This window comes from Typopeltis vanoorti, chromosome 5 (assembly GCF_054136105.1).
Source record: "Typopeltis vanoorti isolate ZY-2024b chromosome 5, IOZ_Tvanoo_1.0, whole genome shotgun sequence".
Lineage (NCBI taxonomy): Eukaryota > Metazoa > Arthropoda > Arachnida > Uropygi > Thelyphonidae > Typopeltis > Typopeltis vanoorti.
Genome location: NC_143553.1, coordinates 29,727,840 through 29,749,412, shown reverse-complemented (window position 1 = coordinate 29,749,412; position 21,573 = coordinate 29,727,840). Strand labels below are relative to the sequence as shown.

At 36.8% G+C, this 21,573-nt stretch overlaps 1 protein-coding gene across 1 annotated transcript in view; it reads right to left on the bottom strand.

The window, feature by feature from the left end:
* Ide (Insulin degrading metalloproteinase) overlaps positions 1-21,573 on the bottom strand; it is a 599,910-nt gene that overhangs the window by 228,870 nt on the left and 349,467 nt on the right. Inside the window, exon 17 of the mRNA XM_090392302.1 lies at positions 5,059-5,141. Coding sequence (XP_090248428.1) covers positions 5,059-5,141 — 83 coding nt within the window. The remainder of the gene's footprint in view (positions 1-5,058; positions 5,142-21,573) is intronic.

Sequence of the window (21,573 nt, the reverse complement as noted above, 5' to 3'; positions counted from 1 at the left end):
GGCTGAACTGGATAGGGGTAATGGGTTTACAGTGATACTACTGGACCTTGCCAAGGCCTTTGACAGGATACCAAATGGAACCCTAATCAGTAAACTGGAGCAGATGGGGATAGATATAGGGTTGGTAAGATGGGTAGGAGGGTGGTTGAAGGAGAGATACCAGAGAGCGGTTTATTCAGGAGTGGAGTCAAAAAGACGTCTTGTAACTAGTGGAGTGCCGCAGGGCTCTGTTCTTGGACCACTGCTTTTCAATTTGTTCATCAATGATATTGGAAAGGATTTGAGAGGAAGTGTTCACTTGTTTGCTGATGATGCAAAGTTGAGTAGAGCAATTGTGAGTGCACAGGATGTCAAAATTTTACAGGATGATTTGGATAGTTTGGAGGACTGGGCTAGGAAAAATGGATGTCAGTTTAATGTGGCAAAGTGTAAGGTTATGCACTTTGGGGTGAAAAGAACAGCAGCAGTATATCGCATTGGTGGAACCGTACTCCAGGAGATTGATGAGGCCAGGGATTTGGGAGTGCTGGTGGATAGGGAGTTGAAGTTTAGGGGGCACATTGCAAAAGTGACTAAAACAGCTCACCAAATCACTTGGCTTATGAAAAATACTTTAACATGCAGAGACAAACAAGTTGTTGTTCCTCTGTATCGAGCCTTGATAAGACCCCATCTGGAGTTCTGTGCCCAGTCATGGGCACCAGGGTTTCTTCGTGATGGGGAGGAAGTGGAGAGGGTCCAGAGACGAGTGACCAAGATGATAGCAGGTCTGTGGAATGAACCTTATGAGAACAGGTTGAGGATTTGTGGGTTGCAGAAATTGGACGATAGGCAAAGGAGGGGTGATATGATTGAGACATTCAAATTACTGAAGGGTTTTTATAAGATTGATCCAGAAGATATTTTTGAAAATATGACTGGTGGTGGGAGGACTAGGGGCCATGCATGGAAGCTGGGCAAGAGCGTGGTTGACAAGGGTGTTAGAGCTAAGTTTTTTACTCGGAGAGTGGTGAATGAGTGGAATAAGCTTCCAGAGTCTGTTGTGGGTGCTACGACCGTGAATGAGTTCAAGGCAAGATATGATAGATACTATGTGAATGTTGAATAGTTGTTCCAGACATGATGTTAGGGCCTCCCTCGATGAGTCTGTCGACTCCTTGGAGTTTCCCGGAACAACAATAATAATAATAATAATATATATATATATATATATATAAATTTGTGATTTATTCATTTTTAGTTTTGTTTGCAATATAAAAATAGCATTCAGCAGATTTTGTGCTAGGTTTTTTTTCATATTAATTTATAAAAAGAATAAAGGTTTTGTTTTTTCCATGATGCTTAGTACTTCATTTATAAAACCTATATATTACTCCCTCCCCCAAGTGACCTGCACATTAAATGGTGAATATACAAGTTGCAAAATTTGACCTGTGGTGGAAAAAGGTTGCTGACATCTCAATTAGGGGATTGAATAGGTGGCATCAAGAGAGTCACGACATTAAAAATGAGGATATTAAGAAAGAACTCAATATTGTTAGCATTCAGGAATGTGAGTGCAGACAGAGCTAATCTCGGGTGGTATGGTCACTTAAACAGAATGGGAGGGGAAAGGTTAGCAAAACAAATGTTCTTTGCCAGGATGGTAAGAAAATGACCCACCTCTATATGGACTGAATGAGTAAAAATTGCCTTAGAAGAGAGAAATACAAAATGTGATAGTATTGGAGACTTGACATATAACAGATTAATTTGGAGGAAAACTGTGATAGAAAGTTAGTAATGATGTATCTTTTTCACGTAGTATTATCATAAAATCCTGTACATCCCCATCCAGAAATTTGATAATTTATGTGTGTATAATCATGCCAAGATATAATCACTGTTCTACAAAAAATACATGTAGAATAGTGATTATATCATAACAAAATTCATTGGACTGCATACTGCATGAAAAATACACCCTGATTGTGGCAATTATTCAAAAGCATGCAGAATAGTTCAAGTCATTTATTGTATTTAACATGTTGCCTGCTGTATGCAACAAGTATGCCTCACACATACACTTTCTAGCAACATGCGATGCGTATCTGTTTCCAGGTTATCTTGTCGTTATTCTGCAGTGAAACAGCTGTGTCTCACAGCAATTATTTGAATGCATGGGCTGTATATAAGCATGGCCTGGTGCATCATAAACCGAGCTTAACCCAGCAAAATACTTGAAATTTTTCATGTATCAGAATAAGAAAATATATGTACATATTTTTACTATTTTTTCATAAGTGTTTCAATAAAAGAAAGGAGATAAATTGAAGTATTTATTTCAAAAAGGCAAGAAACGAAAGCTATTTTGATTTCAGCTTGAAGACGATAAATGAAATGTTATTTTTATAATTTTTAGTCAATAAATGAAAAAAAAAAAAAAAAAAAAAGAAGCTAATTGCTAAAGGGTGCAATCATGTCACGAAAGCTTGTCACATAGTAATATTTTTTGCACTGGTCACATTTCCACTGAAAAGTCTGCTTTCTTTCTATGAAATCTATGAAAGCCTCAGATTTGTTATAATCTATGATGGCATCAGGCTTATTTACTTAAGAATTTCGACTGGAGCTGACTGTCATCATCTGACCAACATGCTTTGAAGAAAGAATTAGGACATCATGTTTGTCCTGCCACTTCATGACCACAATTCCTGTTGTTCTCCATAGGTATACATTCACCTTTTCTTACGTTTTTTTTTTTAATTACTTCTCTGGGGTTGTTTTTCCTGTTTATCCTTAAAACACACCGGGCGAGGTGTGTTTTTTTTTTTCAAGTAACTTATGAGCGAGATCTACACTCATGTAATAATTGTCTATGTAAATTGTTCTGCTACAATCCAGAAGTGGGTTGCATAATTTCGTAACAACAGTAGTTGGGCTATTTTCATTGGCATTTGTCGTATTTTTCTCTTTCCCGCAATAAATTCAGAAGTCATAGGTATAGCCACCTTCAATGTATAACTTGAATAGTTTGACTCCGAATTTATGTCATTTGTTTTTATGTATTGAAGGAATGTTTTCCTGCCTTGAAAAGGGACCAATGTCTCATCTATACAGACTTGCTCTCTGGGTGTGAAATAACATTTGAAATTAGCTCTCAAAGATTCAATTAGTGGCGTGAGATTATATGGTCTATTGGAAACATCTGCATTTTCATTATTCAAAAAAATGCCAGTTTCATAGCAACAGCTCGAAATGATTTCGTGACATGACATTACTAATTTTATTTGAATACATTCTTTTTTTTGACCAATAGAGTTTAGAGTATGCATGGTTAAATGCTATGTATGGTCTATACTGCTGTACGGTGCAGAAACTTGGACCTTGAAGACAACATCAATAAAAAACTTGAAGCCTTTGAGATGTGGTTATACAGACGAATGTTAAAAATCCCATGGATAGCAAAAACGTCCAATCAATAATTACTGGAACAAATGGGGAAATCATATGAACTTTTAGATACCACAAAAAGAAGGAAAACTGCATATCTTGGTCACCTACTTCATAATGAAAAATATAAAATACTTCAATTGCTTATAAAGGGGAAGATAAATGGAAGAAGAGGACAAGGAAGACGAAGAAAATCTTGGCTGGCAGACATCAGACTGGCATGAGCTCTGAGGGACTGTTTAGAGTGGCTGAGGATCGCTCAAACTTTGCCAAGGTGGTTGTCGACTTCTGATAGGAGATGGCACTCAAAGAAAAAGAAGTCAGACAGGTGAGGAAATGGAAAAGACCCATCCAAAGCTGCAATCCAATGAAGTCTTCATTTCCTGTATGTTGGTATCTTTCCATTTGTTGGGCAAACATCTTGTTTATTTTCTGAGAAGCATAAAGATTAGTTTCAGTGGTCACCAACCTCCGATAGGAGATGGCACTCAAAGAAGAAGTCACACAGGTGAGGAAACGGAAAAGACCCATCCAAAGCTGCAATCAAATGAAAGTCTCCATTTCCTGTATGTTGGTTTCTTTCCATTTGTTGATTCTCATGTTGGGCAAACATCTTGCATTTATTTTCTGAGAAGAATAACGATTAGTTTCATTGATCATGAGTTCATCTAAGAACAATATATAAAAATCGATGGGCAACTTTTCAAACATATTTTCAAAAAGTTCAGCAAGTATTTCTGCATTTTCAGCTTTGAATGGAAATTCCTTCAAATACTTTCCCATTACTTTGTCCTCTGCCAGAGAAGGTAATTCATCTTCATTTTCTTTTCTGAGGAATCATTTATGTAGAAATTACTCACAACATTCTCAATAGCCTCTGTGATGTGGTCACCTGTAGAATAGTTTTCGGTAAGCACATTTGTGGAGGAGAAACATGATGGAAAAACAGGAGGAATGCCTGAGAGTGTTTTTTTCTTTTTCCAGTGTGGTCTTTCACTATCTGAAGATGATGAGCTGCCTGCTTCACTTGGCTCATACTCTGCATAATCAGATGAGCCCTCAAAAGGATGGTTGTCTTCTTCTTCGGACATCAATTCGTCCAAAAGTTTTTGTAATCTTTGCTGCTGTCACCCATATCACTAAAATAATAACGTTTTCAAAACATTAAATATTTTACATCAGACTTACCTAATGAAAAGAAGGACCTGTTTTTGTTTCACTATATCACTTAACTAGCAATAAAACAAACGAAACAAAGTCACAACAACTCGGTAAACAAATACACTAAGAAATCCAAATTTGGTAGGTAGGCAGGTTATATGTAAAGCGCACATGCCTCACATGGCCATGTGAAATGTATGCATGTCACATTGAATGAACGCAAAAATGAAAAATTGTTTTCACAGCGCAGTTAAGTGAAATAATCACTAGAATAACATAATATGCCAATGCAGTGCAGTGGCCTGTGAAGGTGGAAAAAAATTAGTATCATGGCAGTTAACGTGTTAAATTTCAAATTACATCACAGTATTTTGACCATAAAATTTTATATTTGTGTGTTTATGGATACATATATATATATATATATTATCAATAGCAACAGTATTATAATTTTTGATATCTTACCTTCCAAATTCAAAGTTTAAAACTGCTTTAGGAAGGTGAAATTCATCATCTTGTTTGAACCATATCCTAGACATTTTGGTATTCTGAATTCAAAAGAATTATACCTTAAATGACCATTAAAATACAGAATATAAACACAGCTAAAGAGTATTAGCTGCAAATAACTAACTTTAAATGTTATATACATGTGCACATGTACAATTTGAAAAACTAAAATTGTTAGTTATACTTTGCAAGTGAATCTTCACAACTAGGCCACTTGTATATAGAAGCTACTGGTTTCACATCAAATTGCCTCAACATCCCATAATGAAAAGCACACTTCCTGACATGTATGTTGCTATGCATTGTGGGAATGGGAGGTCATTACCCAAGCTGGTTTCAATATTTATTGAAATCTCATCGGTGGGCACTAGATCCAGAATGATACCAGGGTTGATTAATGCAGAAATCACATACTTTCCATACAAGGCAGAAACATCTATCAATCTATCCCTCTAATAAAATATTTCTGTGGTCCCAAAAAATTTGCTAATGTGAGAGTTCACTGTATAACACTTACTCACTATAATCATGAAATTCCTCATAAGTACGTGGAAGGGGGGATGTAAAATATGATAGTACTACAAGAAAGTTTAGATCATTACTAATTTCATATCAAGCCCTATAAAAAGCAACCTCTTCAAGATAGAATTTGTAGCCCTTATAAAAGACTTAAGGAATCCATAATAATAATGTTACATGCTATAAAAGCTGATAATGTGGAATGCCACTGTAATCCTAAACTTCTCTGGTTTCAAACCTAAACTAAACTACCTTACTACAAGGAGAGGCACACATACCATTTATTCGATTTTTGTTCCAACAATTAGATCAAAACCATTCAGAAGGTTCAAAAAATGTCTCTTTCTTAGGTGGGGAGTTTCTGGTTAGATTAACCAGACTACACTAGACTAGGATAAAAATTAATTAACACTGGCAAGATTTGTTTGACAGAGGATAATACAGAATATGCAAGAGGTACGTACTATCTTTTCAGAAAGGATAGTGAGAATAAGATTGGTGGTGGTAGTAGTGGGTGGGGGAGAGGAGACAGTGCTCATGACAGCATAAAATTTGAAATGAATAAGAGCAGATGTTTATCATTAGGATTAGGATTGAGAGTGGCAGTGCATTTAAAGCTAGTTGGTTGTGAGATAAAAGTACACAGAACAAAATATATAGCCTGTTGCTGTTATAGGTCAGAGAAAGAAAAAGTCAATTTTGATTGTTAATTAAGCAAAAGCCAATGTAGATTATACATGGAATTTTCAGTATTGAGAAAGAGGTATATGAGTAAGTTTTAAAGCTGGTGATTATGACAAACTCAGGAGGCAGTGAGTATCGGTGCCAAGGCAAAGGAAATTGCAAGGAGAGAATGTCAGAGAGTGTGTGTGGGGGAAATGGTAATTAATGTAGGAAAGAAAAAGCTAAGCTATTTATGACGATGGAGCAGCCCCTTTGTAATGACTATGCTTAAAGGTTAAGTTTAATGAGTTATGAATTGATGTTATTAATTTACATACCGGTGTAAAAATCTCAAGGGAAACAATGGTAAAAACTTAACAAAAGACTTCATCAGAGTTGAGGCATATGCAATTAAAAGCAGTGAGGGCAAAATAACTATAACTGAGCGCAGAAAATGCATTCTGGTAAACTAAAACATAAAAACCAATGATAAATTTAACACTAAACGGATGAATTGTGCAAAATTTGGATTTGAAAGAACTGAGAATAACAATCCTGTTATATACATAGTAAGCCAGCAACAAACATGACGGGTGCTGACTGTTTCGTTAAAATGTCATCACATATTAAAAGCTGAAAACTAACTGTGAGCTAGATACATGGTTTTTTTGTGAAATGTTTTAGGAAGAGTTTGGTTGGTTCAAGAGTACAAGGAAGTCATTTATTTTGTTAAACTGCCATGAGGGGACAGTTTTTTTTTTTTTTCCTGCTTTAAAAATTTTGGAGCATCATAATTATTTTAGAAGTTTACAGTGGTTAATGATATTTAAGGAAAGCAGTATCAGACTACATGCTCAGGTCATGAGGATAAATCAGGTAAAAGTTAAATAGAAGAGCAGCAGCATCAAAAACAGGACAGCTTAATGATTACTTTTAAAAATGCTGTGAAGAGAATATAAAGAAAAATGTGATTAGCAAATCATGAGTGGCACACAGAACAGTGATGACATGGGAAAGCAAAATCAGAAGAGTGCAGGCGAAAGTAAAAACCTGAAGAATTCTTCTGCTATATCAGTGGTTCCCAAAGTGGGTGGTAGGACCCCCTTTGGGGGAGGTGGGTTGGAATGATCCAGGGGACAGTAGCGGCCTCATGAGCAAAAGGGGGCTGTAAAAGCATAAAGGACAAAAATTAGGTGCTGAAAAAAATGTTATCATCAAATATTTTGATGATATAACTGTTGGATAATGTAAGTAAAGGTCATAATGGTTGCTTTATTTTCCAAGGAAACATACAAAATGCAAGTGACAGCTGATCGGTGTTGAAGTCCAACGACAAGTCTTAACAAGAAAAGTGTTGGCGGGTGCGTACTTTCAAGTGATTTGAATTTTACAATTACAGTATGCATTGACAGGAACATGTGCATGTTATGACTTGCTCACTGTATAATACTATAAATACGTGAGATGTATGAAATCAGATTTAGATTGTTTCTGAATTGTGTGACAAGCAGTTAGCAATTTGATGAAGTGCATAAAAATTTTAGTGCATATTCAATACCTAGTCGGTATTGAATATACGGATTATACACAAAGCAAATCATTGTTGTTCCAATAAAACAGCAGCTTTCACGTGAGTTTTTGTACTTTTTCTTGTAAAAATAATTTGGTTTAGGTACACAAGAAATTGCATTCTAGCAATTTTGTAAATAAACTTCTTTTTTTTTTTTTTACAGATAATATCATGGCTGAACCCAAGAAGTAATGTAGACAATATAATATTGAATATTCGAAATAAGGCTTTATTCAGTCATCTACAAACAAAACATAACCAATGTGCCTGATTTGCCAAAAAGTTTTTTCAAATGAATCTATGAAGTCTTCAAAGACTAGAAGAACATTTGACAAAAGTTCATTGTGATAAAAAAGAAGGATTTATCTTCTTTTCAAGCACTTAAAGAAACATGTTTGAAACAATCAATATTGGCAGGTATGTTTTCGGCAGCATCCAAACTAGATGATGATCGGTTGTATGCCTCTTACATCATTTCATTACTGATTGCTAAATCGGGAAAACTGCATAAATGGTGAAGAACTAATCCTACCAACTGTTAGTGAGGTCATATGCACTGTACTGCACAAGCCAGCCACTGATATTATCAAGAAAATTCCTTTCAGCAATAATACAGTGCAACAAAGAACTGATGAAATGGCCCAGGATATTGAAGACTCATTATGTGAGTATTTAAAAACACCCAGCTCTCTATACAATTTGAGTCTACTTTACCAGGAAATGAAGTCTTACTTTTTAGCATATGTACAATACATTAAAAAAAAAAAAAGGAAAGAAAGAAATCCCTCGAATATTATCTTGTCATTTGCTAACAATGGTCTCCAGAGATGGTAGGGCACTATCATGGTTTTATTGCATATTTCAAAGAGGGGGTTTTATTTCATCAACAACATTTAGTTGCCAAATACCTGAGTGATCACCAACACAGGTCATTACATTACGTAATTACAGCAGTCAACAAAATTGAAAGTCATTCATTGAATGACAGTTTGGAGAACTTTGTATTGAAAAGTGATGAAAAATTCAATCACTTGCTGCTCCATACAGAAGTTCATTGGCTATCCAAGCGTGCCTGTTTGAATCGATTTTATAAATTCTTTGACTCAGTGCTACAGTTTTTAGAAAACAGTGGACTCTTTACAAGCCAACCTGATTAATTTCAAAAGTGATAGCTTATTTGACCAACTTGTTTAACAAATTTAATGAAACAAATCTACAGCTTCAAGGAGATGAGCTGAATTCAATAAAAACAAAAGCTGTTATTTCGGCACAAATGCCGAAATAACAGCTTTTGAATTTGAAATTTGTCCTGTACACATGAAACTTAGGATGAGGAGAATTCAGCCAGTTTCCAAATCTATCGACATTGGAAAAATGTGATGAAGACGTGCTCAGCTATTGTCAGCACTTGGAAGCTTTCCACTGTGATTTCAACTAACGATTTAAAGATATTCTTGAAATGAAAATACCCAATTGGGTTTTGGACCCGTTTTCAAGTACAAACACAGAAGAATCTTTACAATTACAAGAACAACTGACAGAAGTAACAACAAATGAGGAATTGCAATTAAATTTCAAAAACAGGTACCAACAGTTCTGGTTACAAAAGCAGATTTCCATTCTTTATCCTATCCTGGATTGTGGGCTGTAGTCAAAAAGTATTTAATTGCATTTGCATCATCATATTTAGTGGAAAGTGGGTTCAGTGTGGTCACAAATCTTTTAACTAAAAAAAAAGAATCCTACTGCAAATAGCTGATCATAGTGATTTAAGAATGTTGCTGACAAGAACAGAGCCAAATATCAATAAATTGGTAGCAGCACACCAGGCTCATCCTTCTCATTAGGATTGTTTTTAATATTACTGATAGTTATTTACTATTTCATGTGCAATTTTTACATATATACAATTTATGTTTGTTTTCTTAATTTCAATCAGCTCCAACTTGTCCTATGTTTACGTTCAATTTATGTTTCTTTTGCTGATTTCAATAAATATTTTAAAATTTCAGTACTAAGGTGTCTTATTTCCAAACTTCAAAAATCTCTACTAGGTGCATAATGAAACGCAAATTTGTTTCTGTATCTATCTGTTTGTTCACTTAAAACACGAGAACTGCTGATCCGATTTTATATGTATCAGGTAGGGCTGTTTTTTTTTTTTTCTGGAAAAGGGGGTGCTAAGCCAAATAAGTTTGGGAACCACTGTGCTATATATAAAGTAAAAGAGGGTTTATGGATTATTTTAATAAATGTCAGGAGGCAAGAGAAACAGTAGTTGAATTACTGAGTCATTACAAGGATATATGACCCTGGTGGAGATAATGCAGTGATCACTGTGACAAGGATCAACAAAAATCACGTAGATGAACTGGAGGTGTTTATAATATTAAAAAATCTCACTGTTTAAGAGCCAAAGCTGGATAACTGAAAGCAATCCACCACATAGCCTTTTAAGGAATACAGAGAACCAACCAGAGCTTCTGCCCTAATGTCCAATCCACATATTTCTGTGGTGCACAATATTAGATATCTACCTGGATACTGCATGAACAAGGATGGGCTGCTAATTTGAGATTTAACCAAACAAAATGCATTCTTACTGGCTTAACCAAAATACAAAATGATGATACATGACAGAATTTCATGCTAGCTGGGGCACTGCCTGGTTAAACAATGCCTCCATTAGTTTCATCAAAGAACAAAGAGAATAGCAAAAAGTCAGCAACTGGAACATATTATTTTTATTGCATGGGCACCTCCATAGAGTAATGAGACTCATCATGGGAGATCCAAACTATCAACACAATATCTATAATACCAGTCCTTGAAACCATTAAAGCACAACTGACCCAGTCAACTCATTCAATTCATTTCAGTCTCCAAGTGAAAAAAATCTACGAAGTCATCCCAAAAGTAATGTCATTTTTTATACTGCACTTGTTCAAACATGAATTTTTAAAGCTTCATAAGTACTGCTAAGCTGAGGCGGCCTCATTCTAAGGAATTCCACCTTGCAAGAACATCATATGTAAGTTATTGTTTAAATAATCCTTTATTATTATGGAGGTCACTGAAGAGTACATTATGCACATCATGCTTAATGAGTTCAAAAAAGACAACAATGCTGCTAACACTGTAAAAATGTCCAAGACGAAATTCTGAACATTATTACCATACATGGTAATAATGTTCAGAATTTGCAAAAGTGCCAGCGACGGTTCCAAAAATTTCGACAAGGGGACTTTAGCTTGAAAAACTCCCCTCACTCTGGGCACCCCATCTCTCTCTCTCTATAATGATATGCTGGAAGCCGCTATTGCAAGAAATAACAATGCAGTTGTTGAAGATTTAGCACAAAACTGTTGAAGATCTTGCACAAGATCTTAATTCATTGTCATCAACCATCCATCACCATTTGCAAGAACTTGGAATAGTGTCCAAGAATGGAAGTGGGTTCCTCATGAACAACTGAAGAGAGTGCGTCAACAACTGCACTGCTCTTCATTCTCGCGAGGTTCAATCTTTGTTTTTGAGTCGTGTAGTCACCAGTGATGAAAAGTGGATACTTTACAAGAATGTTAAGTGCCGAAGGCAGTGGGTTCATTCAGAGAAACAGGCTAAACCTCAGCCAAACAAGACCTTCATCCTCAGAAGGTTCTGTAAAGCATTTGGTGGGATATGGATGGTATTATACACTGAACTCTTGCCACAAAACCAAACAATCACTGCTGAAATATACTGTGAACAACTCAATTGATTAAATGAAAAAATGACAGAAAAGAGGTGTTCTCTGGTGATTCAAAAGGATGGTGCTTTTCACTATGATAATGCATGCCCTCATACTGCAAGAATCACTTGTACCAAGATTGAGGAACTTGGCTGGGAAAAGCTTCTACGTCCTTCATATTCTCCTGATTTTGCACCTTCAGATTATTTTGAAGTTTGCAACATTTCATTAATGAAAAACAATAGAATACACATTAGAGGCACTCAAATTGAACTATGTGACTTCTTTCCCTCCAAACCTCCTAAATTCTATAGAAATGGCATTATGAGGCTTTCACAATGTTGGCAGAGCATTATTGATTCAAATGGAGAAAAAAAAAAAAAAAAAAAATATATATGCATATATATATACTTGATTAAATTAGCAAATGATTTATGTTTTATATCCTTTCAAAACTTAATGCTAAAAACGACATTACTTTTGGGATGACCTGATAGTACTCATGCCCTTGCCAACCACACTCTTACCCAACTTCCACAGATGACCTCTTATTCTGCTCCCTCTAGCCAAGTGCTAAAACATTTCCCCTATCAATCTGATAAAAGCCTTTAAGTAACTTACATGTTCCCTGCCTTCACCTCTCAGCCAACTTCTGCAATCCAAAAAACCTAAATCTATCTTCATAGAGAGCATTCCACAGATCACTCACCATCTTGGCCAATTGCCTTTGGATCCTCTCCATCACTTCCTCATCCCCCAAGAAATCCAGGTGACCAGACCTGAGCACAATAATCCAGATTAATCCTGTTAATCTGGATAAACAATTAATCCAATTAATCCTGTGAGCTAACTGGCTACTTTAGCAATATGGCATCTAAACTTCAACTATCTACGAATACCACAAATCCTTAGCTTCATCAATTTCGTTTAGGACAGTTCCCTCAATGTAGTTACACAGCTTGTAATCTCTGTATCCCAAAATGCAAGACTTTACACCATCCCACATTAAATCAACATCCATTATGTTCTGCCCATACGGTCAACCTATTCAAATCATCCTAACTACACTACCCAACTTTGCATCATTAGTAAACAACTGAATATCTCCCTTCAAATTATTTCCTATATTATTTATGTATAAATTAAACAGCAGTGGTCCAAGCACAAAGCAGTGCTGCACCACTAGTCACCTACCTTCTCCTGGATTCCACTCCTCCATATACTACTTTCTGGTATCTTTCCATCAGTCACCCTTTTATCCACATCACCAATTTCATATCCATCCCCCATTTGTTATACTTTGCGTAACAGAATTCTGTGTGGTATCCTGGCAAAATGCCTTTGAAAAATCCAGGAGTATCATCGTGTAGCCATTTCCTTTATCCAAATCAGCTGTTATCCTATTATAAAAATTTTATAACTTTTTAAATAGATTACAAACACATGATTGACTCTTCAAAAAGCCATGCTGCCTCTCACAGAGTATTGTATTCCTATCTACCCATTCCTGAATTCTCTTTATGATAAACTTTTCAAATACTTTTACCATTGCTCCTGCGATACTGATTGGTCCATAATTTGTTACAACAGACTTAAATCCTCGCAAAGGAATTATTTTGCCCTCCATCCTTCCAGTCTCGTGAGACTTTGCCAAGCCTTAAATTATGTATCCTAGTCAAGGGCAGCACCAGTTACTCTGCACATTCTTATGAAATGCAAGCCAATATCCCATCCAATCCAACAGCAGTATCCTAAGTATCTTCAATTCATCAACCACTGTTCTTACATCAGACCCTGTTATCTCTGTCACTACAATATCTTCACTTGGATGATATATCATTTAAAATGATATATAACTTCACTTGGATGATATATCATTCACTCAATAGCTCAATATTTTCATCTGACTTTGTTATCTCTCTAGCATTTGCACTGATTAAAGATATCCTTCTATAGTCATTCTTCCTCCTATTTGTTATAACAAAAAAATCCTTTGAGACTTCCTTTCACCTCTTCAGCTAATTTCTTCTCATAATCGGATTTGCCTTCCTTACCATGCTGGTCACCTTCCTTGCCTAATCCTCATACTGATTATAAGTTAGCTGGTCACTTTTCTTCTTATATACATTCCACAGATTTTCTTTTTTTTCTGGCTCATGCTTAATGATACTACTCATCTAACTAACTCCTACCAATTTACCCTCCTGATCTTGGGTATAGTATGATATTGCTTCTTCCAGATACCCCTCGACTTTCTCCCCATGCACTGTGAACATCTTTCTCTTGCATATCTTTATGCCATAGTACTACTTCAGGTTACCTCCTAAGTGTATGATAATCACCTATCTCACAGCACCATGGATCCATTTTCTTAACTGGAGTTTCCACATGTTTTGCTACCTCCCAAGTCAAGATTACATGATCACTTTCACCAACAGGAGGCAATGTAATCACCTTAGTTATGGGCAGGTCTTCTCATCCTATAACAATATAGGATCAGAAGACCAACAATAACCAACTCTCATACCCTGAGTCCTGCTTCATCACATTCTGCTTCAAGCAATTATCTCTCAGTAAATGTATGAATTCCATTTCTTTCCTGCCATGTGATATTTCCTCCTTCCAATCTATTATAACAGAAAAGAAAAGCAACTATAGTATTCAATACTAAATATGAGGAAAATCATTCCATACTAAATATGAGGAAAATCTTCTTGAATGTCAGGCTACATCAAGTAGGGTGATATATACAGATCACAGACTGAGAAAGTGGACAATGACACTTTCAAGACATTAATCAAGACAAGACAAATGAAAAACAAAAAATTGGTCCTTGTTGGAGATCTAAACAGTATAGCAGAAAATGATTACCAGACATATGTTTTTGGTAAAATATGAAGAAAAGAGAAAAGCTAATAATAATGATGAGTACCTACTCAATTTCCATTCAGAACACAGATTAGTTATAATACCATGTTCCAACATCACAATGCACACAAATTCACATGTAGAGAAGATGCAAGAAATAGAAAGTTGCATTGACTATGTTACTGTTGATAGTTTTCTCACTGGTTTGGGACACAAGAGTAAACAGAGAATTTGAGATAGATGTTGAAAAATTTTCTACTTGGTTATAGTATAAATTAAAGATGCCAAGGAATTATATTCTTGTTTCATCCTTTATTCAAGCGTAAGCAAAGTTTGCACGTGAAGTCACTTCATGACTGAGCTACTTATATATAGAGGCTAATGAGACTTCACCTCAATTGTCTTATTATCCCATAAGGCAATGCACATATCCTTGCAGACATGTATAATGCTACGCATTATGGAAAGGGTCACAACCCAAACCAGTTTCGACATTTATTGAGGTCTCATCAGTAGGAGTCAGACCCAGAAGTGATACCAAAGTTAAAGTAATGCAGAATTCCATATTGAAAAGAAGGCTGCATAAGAAACTTTTAAAAATGATCAAAGTTGAACAGCTTTCAGAGGTGACCTGTAGACTCAAATACACAAATATTATTCATGAAAAAATAAGAGTTCGAAAACAGACTAAATCTTGGAGATTCGGGGGCAAATCCTGAAGAAAACATTGAATGATTCAGTCAGAGATTTATGTGATGGGGTTGCTTTCAAGGACAGAAAAATCAGAACCCCATGGTAGACTCAGGAAATTAAAGAGATACTTAAGGAAAAGAAAGCAATATTAAAAGTTCACAGGAAGTAAGTCAGCATGTGATCTTAGAGAATACAGAGAAAATGTAAGAAATCAAAGCACTGTGTAAAACTAGCTACACAGAAGTTAGGGGAAGATATTGGTAAGAATATAGAAAATAAACATCAGGATGGTAACAAAATATTCAGGAGGCTATTGAAAAAGCTTACAAATGGAAGAAAGAGTACTGTAAAAGGATTCAGAGATGATATAGGTGGTATGAAAACTGAAAAAGATCTTCTAGATGTCTGAAGTAATTACTCTGAAAGACTACTCAGTGATAGCCTAATCATAGATATAGTTCGCCCACCGATTTGAGGTCCCTCGAAACTACTGCGCATGTCAGAAAAAGGAGAATCCATTCCGATAATAGGGTAATCAGTCTGTCTTCTGGGATGTAATAATAAACAAACTGAGTTTGTTTATTATTACAGGTTGGAAAATTTAGCTTTTCTTTTACGAACATTGTTGTTTTTAAAGTGTAACTATTTTGCTTGTATAACAGTTGGAAAAATGTACGTAGAGTGTTAATACGTGCAAATACTGCGTTCTACATAAAACAATGTCACTTCGCTCCATGATAAGTTTCCTTTTATTCTGGGACTTTTTAAAACAAAATCCGATTTCATGATGTATTTTCCTTAAAGTTTCTCTTTTCCAAGGAAAATTAATTTTTTCTTTAAGCACAGGAATCAAGTTCAGAATAGTTAGCACTCTTTTCTCGACTACGTAAAATTCGTGAATAGTTCTTCTTATAACGTCTACATCAAAATCATTCAAAGCTACGGTTTCGATGGTTTTCTTTCTCTGGCGTTATTTTTTTTTTTTTTTAGGAGATTTAAATTTTGGCTTACCTTCACCTTTTGATTCCCTACGAATTCTTTTAACAGTCGACCCCAATACGCCCGCAATTGCGCTTGCACGTTTTATGACTTGAGAAAGGGGAACAAGAAGACGGCCTTCTGACGATTCTTTTTCGCAGAATGTCAGCACATTATTCAATATTCTTTTGCAAGAGCTACTGAAACGTTTAACAACAGAACTTGTTGACTGTACTGGATCCATCATACAAATTAATAATAAAAAAATAATGCAAAAAGAGAACAACAAAAATCAAGCTAGTACTAGTACAGCAACAGACAAGAAAGCACGTGATTTCGCATGTTGGCGACCAATTCGTACATCCTTCATTTCTTTCTCCCCTTCAGCATGAATCGACTATTCTTGGCACAAAGCCAAGAAGGAATCTAGAAATGGTGGGCGAACTATAACATTCAACAGGAATGCATATCAATGCTTGAATTAAAAAAAACCATCACAAACCTGAAATGTGGCCAGAGTAGATGATATTCAAACAGAAATGAGGGCCAGGGGAACGGTCGTGTTTTCAGGGAGCTCCCGAAAGCTAAGTACAATTTTGAATGGAAATTAGAATATATGTTAAAAATCATAACGTAATATTGTCTAAATTTGGTAGCTTGTTGTGTCTGTGTGATTTTGGTGTAAATTCTGTAAATTAATTTAGTCTTTAACGATACGTTTCATATATTTGAATATGGTGCCAATGCGACGTAAGATAATGGCGTCCAAAAATACGACGGCATTGTTCAAAAACTATAATGTGAGAGAATTTGTCCAATGTGATATGTGTGGAATGTATGCATTCCCAAATGAGGCTGGAGTATGGATTAAAAGTGATAGTGGTGGGAGAATGTGTAGAAAGTGTATGCAAAGTGAGGAGTCGAAGTATGTGTCAGGTTGTGAGACAGTTATGGTTGAAGAAAGCCAGAATGCGAGTGAAAATAGTGGATCGATAGGGAATTGCGGTGTACAAGATGGCAATGTGAGCGGTGATCTAAGAAAGAGCGAGAGCAATTATACAGAAAGAGAAAATGGTTTGAATGATAAAAAAAATGAGGAATTATTCGTAGGAAGTGAGATCGCTAGGCTGCACGCAGTGATACAAGATGCGCAGCGGCAATTAGAGCACCTGCAAAACTCTTTCCAGAGTGATTCGGCTAATGTAAATAAACAGCGTGGGCGAGTTTCCGAAATGAAGGAGAGAGTGTTGTATGGTGACTCGTTATTAAGAGGAGTAATAGATGGGAGTGTAACTAAATCGTACTTACCAGGTGCGAAATTTAAGGATGTAAGTGAGAGCATTAGAGTGCAAAAACAGAGGGTGAAAGAAATAATAATTGTGGCTGGTACGAATGAATTGAAAGGTGATAAATTTTTTATGAGAGAGGACTTGAAAGTATTGTTAAAGGTAGCGAAAGAAAAGAGTGACAGAGTTAGAATGGTGAGTCTGTTACCGCGGTATGACAGAGAAGAGTTTAGAAGGAGGGCCATAATCGCAAATGATATTATGCGCAGGTTATGTGGACGGTGTGGTGTGGAATTTGTGGACGTGTGGAATGAGTTTGATGGGCGAAAGGACTTATACAAGATGGATTGCCTGCATTTGAATGGACTTGGTGTGCGGAGACTGGAAAAAGTGTTGCTGAATGAAGTGAAAATGGATGTGCAGAACCAGGGAAACTAGAACTACCAAGGAGGGGGGGGAAGTGGATATCCAGACATCAGTGAGACAGTTGAGTGTAAAAATGTATATAATGTACCTGAGCCAGCAATAAGGACAAAAAATGGGAATGGGATATTTAGAATAACGCATCAAGATAGGGGTGGGACAAAGGGAACACTGCAATTCATGTATACTAATGCCAGGAGTATTAGGAACAAGAAGGAAGAATTTTTGGCCTTGATTGGCTCTTCCTGGCCACAGGTTATTGGCATTAGTGAAACATGGCTGAAGGAAGATGATATAGTTAGTGGGATAGAATGTGTAGGTTATAGTGTATTTAGGAGGGACAGAGAGAATAAAATGGGGGGAGGGGTGTTATTGATGATAGCTGATGAACTGCAGCTAAGGAGAATTGAAGTATTGCAGGATAGTGAAAGGAGCTCATTTGAGGCTATTTGGTGTGAGATTGATACTGGCAGAATAAAATATACAGTTGGGTGCTGCTATAAACTAGGTGATGGAATAGATGGTGGAGATGGTATGCATAAACAAATTGATGAAATGAGTGGAAGGAGGGTAATTATTATGGGGGATTTCAACTATGGTAACATTGATTGGAAGGAGGAGAGGACACATGTGAGGAAGGAAATGGATTTTATTCAATTATTAAGGGATAACTATCTGAAACAGCATGTAATTGAAAATACTAGGGGTGTGAGAGTGCTTGACCTGGTAATAGTATCTGAGAAGTTGACTGTAATGAATATGACCATGTTGCCACCTATTGGTGAGAGTGATCATAAGGTCTTGACCTGGGAGGTGGCTAAAGGTGTGAAATTTGTGATTAAGACAGGGTATATGTGGAATTACCGTGCTGGCAAGTATGACAAGCTTAGGAGATTGCTTGGATCAGTGCCATGGCATGTACAACTGAAAGGGCTGGACGTCGATAGAGCATGGGAAGTGATCAAAGAGCATTTACAGGAGGTTATGGCTGATTGTATACCTAAGGTTCGAATAGTGAAACAAGGAAGGGTTAAATGGATGAATAACACCATTAAGCTTGAGCTGCAAAAAAAGAAACAACTATGGAGGGAATTTAAAGAAAGGGGTGACCTGCAGGCACACGAAAGGTATAAAGTACAGGCCAGAAGGGTAACGAGTGTGGTAAAAACAGCAAAAGCCGATTATGAAAGGAAACTAGCTATGCAAGCAAGAGAGAATCCCAAACAGTTTTTTCAATATGCTGCAAGCAAGAAAAAAACTGTACATGGCAAAATGATTTTAAGGAATGACGACGGTAAAGAGTTCACTGAACCAGTCGATATAGTGGAGTTACTGAGCGCGCACTTTGCAAAAGTATATCATCCAGGTGGTGACGTTGAAAAAATGAAGGAACCATTAGTTTATATGGGAATTGTGATGAATGAAGTGGAGGTGAATAGTCTATTACAGAACCTTAATGTGAATACATCTGTGGGATTGGATGGTATACCGGCACGGGTCTTGCATGAAGCGGCTAATGAATTATCAGTGCCCTTGACCATGTTGTTTAATCTGAGTCTCAGGTCTGGCTTAGTCCCGAAGGCGTGGAAAGAGGGGAAAATAGTTTCACTGCATAAAAGAGGATCCAAGACAAATTACCGACCGATCAGCATATCAGGAGTCGTTGTCAAGGTCTTGGAGAAAGTAGTCAAGGGAAAAATACAGGAATGGATTGATGAAAATGAGATACTGTACAGAGGACAGCATGGCTTTGTGAAGGGTAGATCATGCCTCAGTAACTTGCTCAAGTTTTATAACAAGGTGACGGCTGAACTGGATAAGGGAAATGGGTTTACAGTGATACTGCTGGACCTGGCAAAGGCGTTTGACAGGATACCACATGGAATTCTAATCCGTAAACTACAACATATGGGAATGAATATAGGGTTGGTGAGATGGATAGCTGGGTGGTTGATGGAGAGATATCAAAGAGTAGTTTATTCAGGAGTAGAGTCCAAGAAACGGCCTGTGACTAGTGGTGTGCCACAGGGTTCTGTTCTTGGACCACTGCTGTTTAATCTGTTCATTAACGATATAGGGAAGGGTCTAAGTGGGACAGTTCATTTGTTCGCTGATGATGCAAAGTTGGGTAGGGCGATAGTGAATGCAGAAGATGTCAAAGTCTTGCAAGATGACTTAGATAGATTGGAGTTCTGGACTAAGGAGAATGGATGTCAATTTAATGTGACAAAATGTAAGGTTATGCATTTCGGAGTGAAAAGATTAGCAGCAGTATACCACATTGGTGGAACTGTACTCCAAGAGATTGATGAGGCCAGGGACTTGGGAGTGTTGGTGGATAGGGAGATGAAGTTTAGGGGGCACATTGCGAAAGTAGCTAAATCAGCTCATCAACTCACTTGGTTGTTGAAAAATACCTTGACGAGCAGAGAAAAACAAGTTATTGTACCTCTGTACCGAGCCCTGATAAGACCTCATCTCGACTACTGTGCCCAGATTTGGTCACCTCGGTTCCTTCTTGATGGGGAGGAGGTTGAGAGGATCCAGAGGCGAGTGACTAAGATGATAGCAGGTCTATGGAATGAACCATATGAGAACAGGTTGAAGATTTGTGGGTTGCAGAAACTAGTTGATAGGCGGAAAAGGGAAGACATGATTGAGACATTCAAATTGCTAAAAGGAATCTATAGGGTTAATTCAGATGATATTTTTGAGATCAGGACTGGTGGTGGGAGAACTAGGGGACACCCATGGAAGCTGGGCAAGAGCGTGGTTAGCAGGGGTGTTAGAGCTGGGTTCTTCACTTTTAGAGTGGTAAATAAGTGGAATAAGCTGCCAGAGGCTGTTGTGGGTGCTATGACAGTGAGCGAGTTCAAGGCAAGGTATGATAGATACTGTGAGAATGTTGAACAGCTGCGTGAACATGATATTTAGGGCCTCCCTCGATGAGTCTAAGGACTCCTGGAGTAGCCCGTGGTAATAATAATAATAATAATAAATATGAAGGTATGAAAGTTTTGCAGCAGCTATAGTGCAAAATTCAGAAGATCTAGTCAGAGGATTAAATTCTGGATAATTGGAGTAAAGTTAGTTTTTTTTTATCCAAAAATACTGGTTAGTTAGGTCTGGATGACAGAAGATGACATCCCTACAGAAACATAATGGAATGGATATGACATATCCAAAGACGATAGAATTTGGGGGAGAGAGTACTGGAATTATTGCAGAAATTAATCTCCAATGGGAGTAGATATTAGGAATGTTGGTAAGAGGATGAATAATACAGACAATCGTTTTGAGGAAGTTGGTATTAAATAGCTGGTTATGAGACAAAATACATAATTGGATTCTGATATAAAGCTGTTTAACCTGAAGAGGCTGTAAACTGCACAGGCATATTAAATTCTCGATGAAAAAAGTACTACCACTGTAAGTAGTTTTATCTATGGAGATAAAGACTAGTGGGAGGAGAAGGCAAACAAGAAGAGAATAGGGGAATTTATACAGTTACTGATGGATAACTTTCTTAGGTAGTATGACACACACACACACACACACACAGAAGGGACTCATGATGCAAGAACATTATATCTGGTGACACCACCCAAGAATGTTTGTAAATGAAGTAATTGTGAAAACTCCAATTGGTGAAAATGATCATGCAGTTTAAACTCAAATTCAATGTAAGTTATATCCAAAAACAGGTATATGTGTAATTACACAGCAGGCAAATGAAATAA